This window comes from Sciurus vulgaris, assembly GCF_902686455.1.
Source record: "Sciurus vulgaris genome assembly, chromosome: 5".
Lineage (NCBI taxonomy): Eukaryota > Metazoa > Chordata > Mammalia > Rodentia > Sciuridae > Sciurus > Sciurus vulgaris.
The window spans coordinates 117,844,793-117,857,496 of record NC_136465.1 but is presented as its reverse complement, the minus strand read 5'-3'; the positions used below and the strand labels follow the sequence as shown (position 1 = coordinate 117,857,496).

At 32.6% G+C, this 12,704-nt stretch overlaps 1 protein-coding gene and 1 pseudogene across 2 annotated transcripts; both read left to right on the top strand.

Moving 5' to 3' along the window:
- Positions 1–2,515: 2,515 nt before the first annotated feature.
- Positions 2,516–3,454, top strand: LOC306662406 (olfactory receptor 6C3-like; the record flags this gene model as incomplete). The annotated part of the gene is made up of 1 exon (XM_079142058.1): positions 2,516–3,454. One exon carries the CDS (start codon positions 2,516–2,518, stop codon positions 3,452–3,454), a length of 939 nt encoding a protein of 312 aa, XP_078998184.1.
- A 3,331-nt stretch (positions 3,455–6,785) lies between these two features.
- On the top strand, positions 6,786–8,548 carry LOC306661097 (ubiquitin carboxyl-terminal hydrolase isozyme L5-like; annotated as a pseudogene). Its single transcript has 2 exons — positions 6,786–6,908; positions 7,806–8,548. The product of its transcript is annotated as a ubiquitin carboxyl-terminal hydrolase isozyme L5-like (transcript).
- The last annotated feature ends 4,156 nt before the right edge of the window (positions 8,549–12,704 follow it).

The window sequence follows — 12,704 nt, the reverse complement described above, 5'->3', positions numbered from 1 at the left end:
TTCATCAGTAATTTCAATGCCTATTATAACGCATATCAATTATAAATTCAACCCAACTCAATGCCATTGTATTTTTCTATGAGTTAACTAGTGGCTTACTCATCCTTCCCTATTTTCTCTCTTCTGTCCCACTTTCATTTACTGTCATCTTCCAATCCATCAGTGATCACACTTCTGGAATTAAATACACACATGCTTTGTATATTTGTATATATGAAAATAAGAAGAAACTGCTAAATAGAAAATGTATGTTACATATTCTATGTGAATATTTTACTTTTCTAGTCATAAAATTTTTATCTCTCAATGTGGAAAAATTTTAAATAGATAAATTTAAATACCAGATTTCTAAACATTTATTTTCTTGGTTCATAACTATTCTTGCCGTAAGAGGATGTCATATGTATAAGCAACAGTTTAATGGAAGTATATGATACTGTGAAGGGAAGTAAATGCAGCTTTTAGCAAATATTGCTATGACATTAATTATGGGCATAGGAAGGACCTCCCTAAATGTAAGTGACGATAGAGGGATATACTCATCATAGATCCTTAACATTGGCCATTTCCGAGGACACTTAAGTCAGACAAGAAACTCAAGCAGTGTTTTCCATTTCTCCCTGCGTTATTGTGAGGAAGATTTGACTGAGTTGCCAAAATTCAAGGGATACAATATGCTAATGCTCCTGAAGATAGGACCAGAATTTCTCAAAGAAAAAAGTAAGAATTCAAACAACCATAGGAAAATCAAATTCTGAATCAAAATTTTATACACCCAATATCACATGTTATTTATATACTTGCTTCACTAGCATCAATACATTTTATGCTTCCTTATCAATACTAATAAAAAGACCAATGTCAATTCACCAGTATTTTTTAATGATTACTTTTCTTGGCACTCTTTGTTTACTTAATGAATTCCCAAGGTAATAAGAGACAGATAAAAATAAGTTCAACTCCACTTGTGTAACATGCATAGATTGAAATAGTCCTTATTTTATATTGTTCAAATTGGCATTGGTGGGAAAATGTAACATTCTTTGAAGTCTAAGGAAAATATTATGTGCTTGTAGAACTATAGGTTTGCAAAATATTTATTTAAAACATTCACGTAAATGCAAAGAAAAAGGTTTCAGTAAGTATTTTATATTATCTACAAAGGGACAAGTGGAAGAATATTTTATTCAACCTAAACTTAACTGTTTACACACGGATCTTGTGAGAGAGAGAGTAGCAGGATTGATTGTAATATTATAAAATGTTCCAACAAGTTTACTGTACAAAGAATTAATAATCTTGTTGGTCAAATATTACTGGTCTCTAATTAAAGTGAGCGAAATTTTACAGATCCACGAACAGGTTAAGTCACCACATCCCAGATAGTAGAATTTCAGACTCAATCATCAAGAAATACCAAAATAAGCTTGCTAATCTTCAATTATTTTTTAATTTTCAGTATTAAAAGGGTTTTAAATCTACAATTGTATGTGCAAATTGCATTGTGAAATGTAAAAATGGAATGGAATATGTGTTATGTTAGAGAATAACAAACTTACCTATGGAAATACCATAAATGGGGTCCCAAGGCAAAACACAGCAACAGGCCTGGATTGTCCTTTTTATCATTTTTCCCTATGTTTAAATGTTATACTGTGATGGAGACAGGATTTTAACAGGGCATTCTCTATCTGAAAGAACATCTTCTTCCCAGTAAATGTATTTTGGTCATCCAATTTCTCATTAGCTACAGCAATATTGTAAAAATGATTGAATCATGCATTTTATGAATGAAAATTTCTAGGCAAAAGAAGTTTCCCTTTCTTGTGCTTTTTGTCTTTTTATTAGAGAAGTAAATGAGGCAAGGAGGGTAATTGTATTAGCCAGACCTTGAAGTTGGAAATTCAGGAGAGGATGCTAACACATTTCCATGAAAAAACATGTAGTTTTTAAAGTGAGAAGATGATTACCGTGACTGGTTGTTAAACCTGTGAAAATTCCTAAACTACATGGGCCCAAGTTCTCAAATATACTATCTGAAGGTAAGCCTAAATAAACTTTGAAGACTTTCAAACTCTTATTTGATTATGCTTTATTCTAGACTAGTTTTGAAATATTGTGGAAAGGAAAAATTAACTACCATATTTTCATGGTTTTTATAAAGTAAATATTTTTGTACTTAATTAGAAACTTGATTTCAAAGAAATAAAATAAGAAAATAGCTTCTATTTCAGTATTATCACCAGAACCTTTTGTCCATGGCCTGTAGCAGTGTATTTTTCAATGCAGAGAGAGCAATATTTGACTTCTGGTAATACAAGTTATTAGGATGTAAGATAGAATGGGAATGGGAGGGAGTTACTGGTGAACAAAAGGTTTTATTTTATTAAACATAACACTCATATTTTATGAATATTTTTAAAGTGTTTCATCCGTCTTCAATCTCATGCTAATATTTTTCATTATAGGGGAACATACACTTCATGTTCTACAGGGGAGGAAAAAAGGATTGACAATGAAAAACCACACTATACCTACAGAATTCATTCTACTAGGGCTATCAGATGACCCAGAGCTTCAGATTGTGATTTTTCTCTTTTTAATTATCACATATATATTGAGTGTTACTGGAAATTTGACAATCATTACTCTCACATTGGTGGACTCGCATCTACAGACTCCTATGTATTTCTTCCTCAGGAACTTCTCTGTATTAGAAATCACCTTTACAACTGTCTGTATCCCTAGATTTCTGGGCACAATTATTACTAAGGACAAAACAATTTCATATAATAATTGCACAGCTCAGTTGTTTTTCTTCATCTTCATGGGTATAACTGAGTTTTACATTCTAACAGCCATGTCCTATGATCGCTATGTAGCCATTTGCAAACCCCTACATTATACCACCATCATGAACAAGAGAGTCTGCATATTGCTTGTCTTTTGTGCTTGGCTGGCAGGATTCTTAAATATCTTCCCACCAGTTATTCTTTTTCTCCAGTTAGATTACTGTGGCTCCAATGTTATTGATCACTTTGCTTGTGACTATTTCCCCCTATTGCAATTATCCTGCTCAGATACCTGGCTCCTAGAAGTGATTGGATTTTATTCTGCAATAGTGATTCTGCTTTTCACTTTGGCATTAATAATTCTATCCTACATGTTCATCATTCGGACAATTTTGAAACTCCCGTCTGCCAGCCAGAGAAAAAAGGCATTTTCTACATGCTCCTCTCACATGATTGTCATTTCCATCTCATATGGAAGTTGCATATTCATGTATGCTAATCCCTCTGCAAAAGAAAGAGCATCATTGACCAAAGGAGTCGCTATTCTCAATACCTCTGTTGCTCCCATGATGAATCCATTTATATACACTCTGAGAAATCAGCAAGTGAAGCAAGCCTTTAAGGACACCATCCAAAAAGTTATGCTTCTCTCTGGTAAATGAAAGCATTAGTGATGCTAGAAAATAAAGTTCTTGTAAATGTTTTCTGTTATACATAACCTCTCAAAACTTTCTTCCTTCATATACAGTTGTTAGGTTTGTTTTTTCCCATTTCCTTGTTAAAATTTCTCCCTATTATACTTAAAAATTTTGGTAAAGCTAAATATTTCTTCAGAAATTTCTGATATTTCAAATATTTTATTCAAATGTATTTGGGCAAAGGAGAAAATCCTTTGACTATCATTTTAAATAGAAGTAGTTTGCTTTGGATCAGACAAAGGGCATTTAGCTTGATGGAAAGAGGGTCAGGATAGATGTGGACTTCAAAAATTTTCATTCTTGCTTGGTAATAAAATGAATGTTAATATTAATAATAATTATAATAAGTAGTAAGAGGATAATAGCAGAAGGTGAAATAAAGTTTTTCAGTATTATTATGTGGTAGACTAATTCCTTTTTTTTAACAAGTCATACTTCTTTATTCACAAGCAGAAAAAACAATGAAGTGTCACAATGCATTTTCAATCATCAAATAAGAAGCAGATAAACCATTCTTTAACTATAGACAACCCTATCATGGATTTTATAAGAATTCAATCTAAGAAAAAAATCCTTACACCTATAAACCTAAATATATAAAGTTATTTTAAAGATGTCATTCTATACAATTTACTCTTGGTAAAGGCATCTTTCAATGACAAACTTTTAATTTTGATGAACCCTAATTCTGGATCTTCTATGGCTAATGCTTTCTAAGACCAGAGAAAGCTACTTTGGCTACTCCCAAATCACAAAGATCTTCATCAATGTTTTCTGGAAAAGGTTTATATTTTTTTAGCTATCACTTATGTCTGTGATTCAACTCAAAGTCATTTTTGTGATAGAGGACTCATGATTCTTTTTTTCCAAGAGGATATTTAGCTCCACTATCCTGCCTCCTTTTGTCAAAGACTCTCCTTTCCTGTTTGAGTACTTTAACACCGTTGTTAAAAATTAAGTGATCAGATAAAAATGAATGTTTTTAAGTCCTGTCTTCTATTCATTGATTTATTGATTACTGATACCACTTTCTACAATAATCATGGCATTGCATTGCAAAATTTAAGCCTCAATAAACAATAATAGAAATTAAACTGAAATGAATGAATGAGATCAAGGTGAGCCTAAGAACATCTTTGGGAAACCATTTTTAAAAATTGTATCACATCTTTGAAACACCCCATAATTACTACCATATCAAGAGCAAAATATATTTACCCACAAATAACTGAAAAACTACATATTTTTAATACCTTCAACTGAAATTATACATAAAAATATTTCATTAATTTTCTACTCAATTTTACCACGGGTCTCCCAACATTAGTTCTGAGTCATTTAATAATATCACAGTTAGCAAGCTTTAAAATAATCATAAAAAATTCATGTGTTGAAGGTGGATGATAGGTACACATTCCACCTAACAAAATTAATTATATTAAATTTATTTTATGATAAATAATAAAATGTTAAAAAGTCATATCAATTTTAAAAATGCACCTGGTAAATAAAAAAGTGAATTATTTTCTTTATAAAAAGAAGATTTATAAAATTTCCTTTAGAGTTTATCTTGGAAAATAAAATTACAAGATATTATCTCAGATTATTTAATATGTATGTTTTGCACAGTTTTCCTCTTTGTGCATGAACTTAAATCAGAAAATAAATCCCAGAGTTTTCTGAATATAAAATGAGAATAAGATTATAAAGTCCTCTAGTCTCAAAACTTTTCCCAATAACTGTCTATGGCTTTCACCCATATCATGAATCATGAATTCATCTTCTACTCAGTCCATATATATTATTCCCCTAGGTGTATTTGGGGGAAAAAAGTTATATCAACCACTATACCCTAGATTTCTAGGTCATTTCAACACTATTTCAAGTGTTGCTCAATTTATATCCAGGAAACTTTTATGTTTTTTCAATTTAAGTCCACGCACCAAAGAGGATGACTATGAAATAATACATGTTAAACAATCTGAGTTAATGTCTTATAAAGAATAAAATAAGTGATGCATACACTTTTTCTACCTGAACATCTACATATGGATGTTAACAATATTCTATAATCAGAATCAGAATCTTCTATGTTCTTCAAATTTTAAGTGATTGTGAAAATTTAGACATTATTCAAAATATATTTTTAAAAAAACAGGATTGCAAGAGTGTGCCAGCCCTTTAGGTAAATAAGATAATACCATCTCCACTCCACTCTACTTAAAATGTTAGATATTTTTCTGTAGAATTAATTTTTCTAAAAATGTATCAAGTACTAGATCAATATCAAGGTAAAAGGGGATTATTCACAACATCTGCATTATCCAGGAGGCAGTACCAGTAAATACAAACGTGATGAAATGGATATTCTGGGCAAAGAGAACTTTATTTTTCTAACATCACTTGGCCATTTATTTATCACTTGGTTTCCTGAGCTTTCTTTTCATTCTATTTTCTTTTGCCTTTTCTGCAAGAGGTATTTACCATTGGTGTTCTGCTAAAGTCTTTAACAATTCCATAGTGAAAGACAGATAATTGACTTACAAATCTTTTAAATCAGGAAATAATGTAATTCTTTATAACACAAAATACAATGATAAGAATGAAAACTAAAGTGACAGCAAAAGAAGACAAGATTATCATAGACTTAGGACTAAAAGGAGCTCACATTTAGTAATGATTGTGGAATTGATCATAATTCTGATAGGGCAAACAGTAAAAAATCCAACCTCCTATCATTGTCAATGATAGCATTGCCTGGACTATTTCTCCCCATGAGAATTTTAGAACATTTAGGGCAAAATCACCCTTTTTCATCACAATATCCCCAAATTAATTATGACCTAAATAATTAAATACGACCTAAATAATCATAATGGAAAGTTCTTTAACAATTTTGGTACTTATCAGAAACTTCTAATACATTATTTCAAATGCAAGTCAGTGTATTGTAAATTCATGAATCTGATTTGATGTTAGAAAAGTAGACGTATCCCATAATTGCAAGCTATAATCTCTGAAATATTGAATTCTCTACATCCATTTCACTTTGTTCATTTGCTATGAATTACAAATAACACTATTTATCTTCTAAGAGAATTCATAAAATTATATTGCTTATGGTTTGCATAATACAAAATAGAGTATGTAGAATATTATCACAGGAGATGTTATTTCTTGACCATACTACTAAAAACTCTGAAGTAATGTCTAGACTCTCACTCTGTTCTCCAGAACCAATTTATCATAATTTCACTCATCTTTTCATGTGTAAGATTTTTATTGGTACAGAATGATGGATTTCGTGGTGGTATTTTGTACATGCTTATTATTGTTAGCACAAAATGACCAAGCTGGGTGCAAACTTCATGGACCACCAGAGTCTTTATTCAGCAATGGAGTCCTGCTTCTGGTGAAGGTACTTTCCTGATGGAAAATGAGCCACTGGCCAAAGGGAGAATCTGTGCTTATATAGGTTACACTGAGAGGTGACTTAATTATTGATAGAGCTATGTCAGTTTGGGCACTCAGAAAACAGGTTTGTGAGAATTTGAAATTTGTTTTTACTGGGCAATGTTTTTACTTGGGAAGAATGGAGAGTCTGGGATCTGTGTTCAGTGCTTACCTTGTTCCCTTCAGGGTTCCATGGTACTGTCACTGGAAAAGGATTTATTTGGGGAAGGGTCAATGCTTTGGTGCCCTGTCAGAGACTTGACTTGATGGATATCTCCTCTCCAGGGATTTTCTTGTCACTGGATGATGTTGCTTCCTTTCCAGGAATTGTCCTGTCACTAGGAAAGGATGTATTGGGAAAGGATCAATGTTATCAATGTGTTGCCTTCTTCCTCCATCCCTCTTTCCAGGCCACATTATTATGGGGTTTGTCATTTTCCATATCTTACATTTATGGCATGATTTGATCAAATGCATTTCATTTTTCTTGATAAGCATTACATTTTCAGTTCTCTCTCTTATCTGTATATAATTTTTGGAGTTATTTAATATACCTAAAGTATAATACCTCTGACTAATGGAGAATATTAATTATACATACCTCATAAAATTGTTGAAAGAATTAAATGAGCCCCTAGGTTTACTTGAAAAAAAGTCTTAACAACCCTAAATTCTTAGATGATGTCAAACTGTTCCAAGAATTAGTCTGCCAGAGGAGCTCTAAGGCGGGTTTGTTGAGATCTGTGGCAGGTGGCAGCTGGTGCAGGGGCTGCAGAGAACTGGAGGTCGGGGGGGTTGGACAGCCATGACCAGCAAGGCCAGCAGTGGTACCTCATGGAAAGTGCCCTGAGTCTTCATCAAGTTCATCAAAGGATTCAGTTGCAAGGAACCCAAGTAGAAGAAACAAGGCGTCTAGAGTTTGAAAATTTTGAAAATTAAAGCCAGTTCATGGTTTAATTTTTCTTTCCAAAGAATCTGCAGGCTCTATTCTTCAGGATGCCAGACTTGACATGACATTTTTTCAAAGCAGATAGTTAACAATGAATGTGCTACTCAAGCCATTTGATGTCCATTTTGGAGCGATATTATCAGAGCTTAAAGAATTTTCACAAAGTTTTGACGCAGCTATAAAGGGTTTGACCCTGAGCAATTGGGATGTGATTCAACAACTATACCACAGTTTTACCAGACAGCAAATGTTTGAATTTGATACAAAGACATCAGCCAAAGACCGAGATGCTTTTCATTTTGTCATTTATGTTCCTGTTATGAATTAGATGGATTATGAAAAGAACTAATTAATTTAGGTGTATGCAATCAAGATGACTGGATCAGCTCAGTACAGCCAGTCATAGAAAAAAAGAAAACAAAAGTACAGTAAAGGTGAAATTTGATTCAACTTAATGGCAATTGAGTCTGGCAGAAAAATGATATATGAACAGAAGATAGCAGAGTTACAAAATCAACTTGCAGAGGATCCTGTGGATACACATTAGGGTAGTAACATGTTAGGTGTTATTCAATCAAAAGTTGCCAAAAATCAGACACTTTTTGAAGAAGAAATACAAAAGTTAAAAAAGATACAAGATTGAAAATATCAGATGAAAAAATAAATAAATATTAACAAACTATCAATGAAATTTAAATAAAGTTTATATTTTTGTTAATAGTATTGCATCAATGTTAATTTCTTAACTGATAATTAGACTTTTCACTTAGTGGAAGTTGATTGAAATATATACAGGAACTCTGTACTATTTTTGCAACTTTTATCTATGCTTAAAATTATCACAGATAAAAAGAGTTTAACACCTTGATTCCTAATCTTATCTTCTAAAAGCACAAAATACTATGGGAGCCATGAATAATGTCATAAAATAGCATACTTTATGGCTACACAATCTACCTCTTATTCAAAGACATATCTTTTCAGTCCCTATATAATAGCAATTTTAGTATCTTCAATAACTAACTTTTTAGCCTAATTCCAGAACATTAGTGGAAGTTTATATATGGATTAGCGGAACTATGTAGAACACTATCAACAAGTGTTTGTTTTTCCCAAGCTTAATTAGTATGTGACTTTGCTCTTAAGGGTTTAGTGTCTTCTGTCAATGTGGTGCAGATACTAGGAAAAGCAGAGTATACACATTGAATAAAAGTATTAGTGCCTGGGACTTGTCCAATCTGAGGCTCTTAAAAGAAAGAAGTTCACCAAAGTTTCTTGCATAAATTAAGAATCTATAACCATCCCAACAGAAGGGTAGACATAAGCAGTATGAAAAAGAAAGAGACAAAAGCAAACCACCTAAACAGCCCACATCAGTTCAATAATTGATTCCATTGAAATCAGAGAGAAGAAAATGTCAGAGAAATAGTTTTAAAAGTTCATAGCTAAAATGTTCAAGTAAGTTAAAAGTAGATGTAAGGAGTGAACTTAGAGAAAAAATACAGGAAGTGAAATATCATTTCAATAAAGAAATAGAGACTTTGAAAAGAGCCAATGAAAATCCTAGAAATAAAAGATTCAAAAAAGTCAAATAAAAATTCAATAAGAAGAATCACCAATAGATTAGACACTTTGAAGACAGATTTTCAGGCCTTCAAAACAAAGTATATAATCTTGGAAATAAAGTCAATAATAAATAAAATGTTGAGACCATAACCAGAATATTCAAGAAATCTGGGATAATATGAAGAGATCAATTTTAAGAATCACTGGGGTAGATGAAGGCTTCAAAATACATAGTAAAGAATTGCATATTTTTTCTTTTTATTGGACATTTTTAGTTATAGATGACAGTAAAATCCATTTTGACATAATTATAAAATATGAAATAGATCATGTTCTAGTTCAGACCCCAGTACCTCTTCTTCCCCTTCTCTATCCCCACTCCCTGCTCACTTTCCTCCACTAATCTTTCTGTCATTTACCTCTAGGTATTTTTTAATTAATTTCTTGTGGCTACACACAATGGTGAGATTCACTGATTTCCAAATTTTAGGAGCAAGATGGCAATTCAATATAAGAAGCATATAGAACTCAAATAGGCAAGCTTAAAAGACGTCTTCTTCAAGACACATTATAATGAAAATGCCTAATATAAGAATAAGGATAGAATTTTAAAAGCCACAAGAGAAAACCAGCAGGTCACACATAGAGATAAATCCACTTGGATTTGAACTGATTTCTCAACCCAGACACTAAAAGTCAAGAAGACTTGGAATATATATACCAAGCCCTAAAAGAAATGGTCACCAATGAAGATTAATATATTCAGCAAAACTTTCCTTCAAAATTGAAGTTGAAATTCAAATTTTCCATGCTAAGCAGAAACTAAGAGTTTTCATAAACTAGGCCTACACTACAAACATACTCAATGAGATATTTCATACAGAAGAGATGAAAAAGAAAACTGAAAACCAAAATAGTGAAGAATTGCACTAGAAGAATATTCAATTAAAGGAGAAGTAGGCATTAGAAATAAGTCTCAAGCATTAGAAATCATACCAAAATTGCAGAAAATAAAAATCATCTTCCTATGATAACATTGAAGGTAGTTCTAAGAGAAAAATTTATAGGACTGAGTCCCTACATTTAGAAACTGGAAAGATACCAAAAAAATGATATAACATTACACCTCATGACCCTACGAAAAGAATAAGTAACTAACATTAAAATCAGTAGATGATAGGAAATAATTAAAATCAGAGCCAAAATCATTGAAACAGAATAAAATTTACCAAAGTATCAATGAATTGAAAGGGTTGGTTTTCTGAAAGGATAAACAAATTTGAGGCAACTCTCCTGCTCAGATACGTGGCTTTTAGAGATGATTGGCTTTTACTTTGCCTTTGTTACTCTTCTCTTCACCTTAGCCTTGGTGATTCTGTCCTACATGTGCATCATTAGCACCATTCTGAGAATCCCATCTGCCAGTCAGAGGAAAAAGGCTTCTCTACCTGTTCCTCTCACATGATTGTCATCTCCATCTCTTATGGAAGCTGCATATTCATGTATGTCAAGCCCTCAGCAAAGAAAGAGCATCACTGACCAAAGGAGTGGCTATCCTCAACACTACTATGCTCCCATGTTGAACCCTTTTATTTACACTTTGAGGAACCAGCAAGTAAAACAAAGCTTCAAACACTTGGTTCATAAGGTAGTATTTTACAGAAGTAAATGAAAGTATGTATTGACCTGAATGCGTGCCACTGTGAAGATTCAACCAGAAAATCAAAGTTTACTTCTCCTCTATCCTTCTATACCAAACCACATTTGCCTGCAGTTCTGAGCTCCTTGGCTTCAGCTTTCTTTTAACCTGCAAGTGATTATGTTGTGTCTCCCTTTAAAGCTCTCTGTAGGTTCCATGTAATCACTGATTTACATTTCTGACTAAAACAACAATGGCTATAAATCTTAAATCGCTTTTCTAGTCATTCTCTTTTTGGGGGGTGGGGACCAGGGCTTGAACTCAGGGGCACTCCAACACTGAGCCACAACCCCAGTCCTTTTTATTTTATTTAGAGACAGTGTCTCACTGAGTTGCTTAGTGCCTTGCTTTGACTGAAACTGTCTTTGAACTCACAATCCTGCTATCCGAGCATCCTGAGCCACTGGGATTACAGGCCTGTGCCACCGCGTCCCAGCTGCTAGTAATTCTTAATAATGAAAATATTTTACACTCTATTGGTGTTTCAATAAACTATTTTAAAATTTTTAAAATTTGTTCTAGGTAGTTGTACATGACAGTAGAATGCACTTACACATTTTGATGGATCATGCATGAATGCAGTATAATTTCTCATTTTTCTGACTGTACATATTGTAGGATCACATCGGTCATGCAGACACATATGTACATGAGGTAATAATGTCTGTTTCATTCTACTGTCTTGCCTACCCTTTAAAGATTCTGTATCACTACCAAGTAGTTTCCTTTACAAAATTAAATGAACCATGAAATTATTTAGTGTCTGCCACAAACTATTTTGCATGCTATTTGTAGTATCTATCCAATTCTTCCTGGAATCAGAGGAGCTCAGATATTTTTTCCCACTTAAAAATAATTCAAAATTCTCTACTTCCTTGTTTTGGTTAAAGTATGTATTCTATGTAGTTTTATATGTTCCCCTTGTTTATCCATATATATGTTCTTCAAAAATAAAGATGAATGTTTAGGTAACCACCAAGGCTCTTAGGCATCCTGCAAGTCTGATTGAAATTTCTTTAAAAAATAACTATTTCATGCCTTCTTTTGGACTAGTTATGTCCAGTATCATATCTTATTTAATCCTCACAGCTGTATGTCAAAATAGATATAGTTATGTATTTTTTATAAATGGATAAATTGATGCTTAAATAAGTTGAGTAACTTGAATGAGATCATTGTGCAATAGTTGCTCATATTATAGCCTAAAATCAAACAAAAACAAACAAAAACACTAGCCTTTGCTCTATTTTTATATTTTGCATTGTTTTTTACTAAGAATCTGAACAAATTATTGGCTTTTCTCCATCGCTATACCTCATTTGGGCATGATTATATGATGCTAGTTCTATCAAGGATGATACTACTTCTAGATATTTTACTTGACATAAAAATTACAACATCATTCTGTCAAAACAGCAAACTCTTCAACTGCCAGTGCCGTTGAACAAGTGAATGGGCATGAAAAAATATTCAAAATGTGAGCAGTATTATGGTAGTAGAAATTATTCAAGGAAGGCAGACTAACAATGGAAATAATAGAGGCTTTC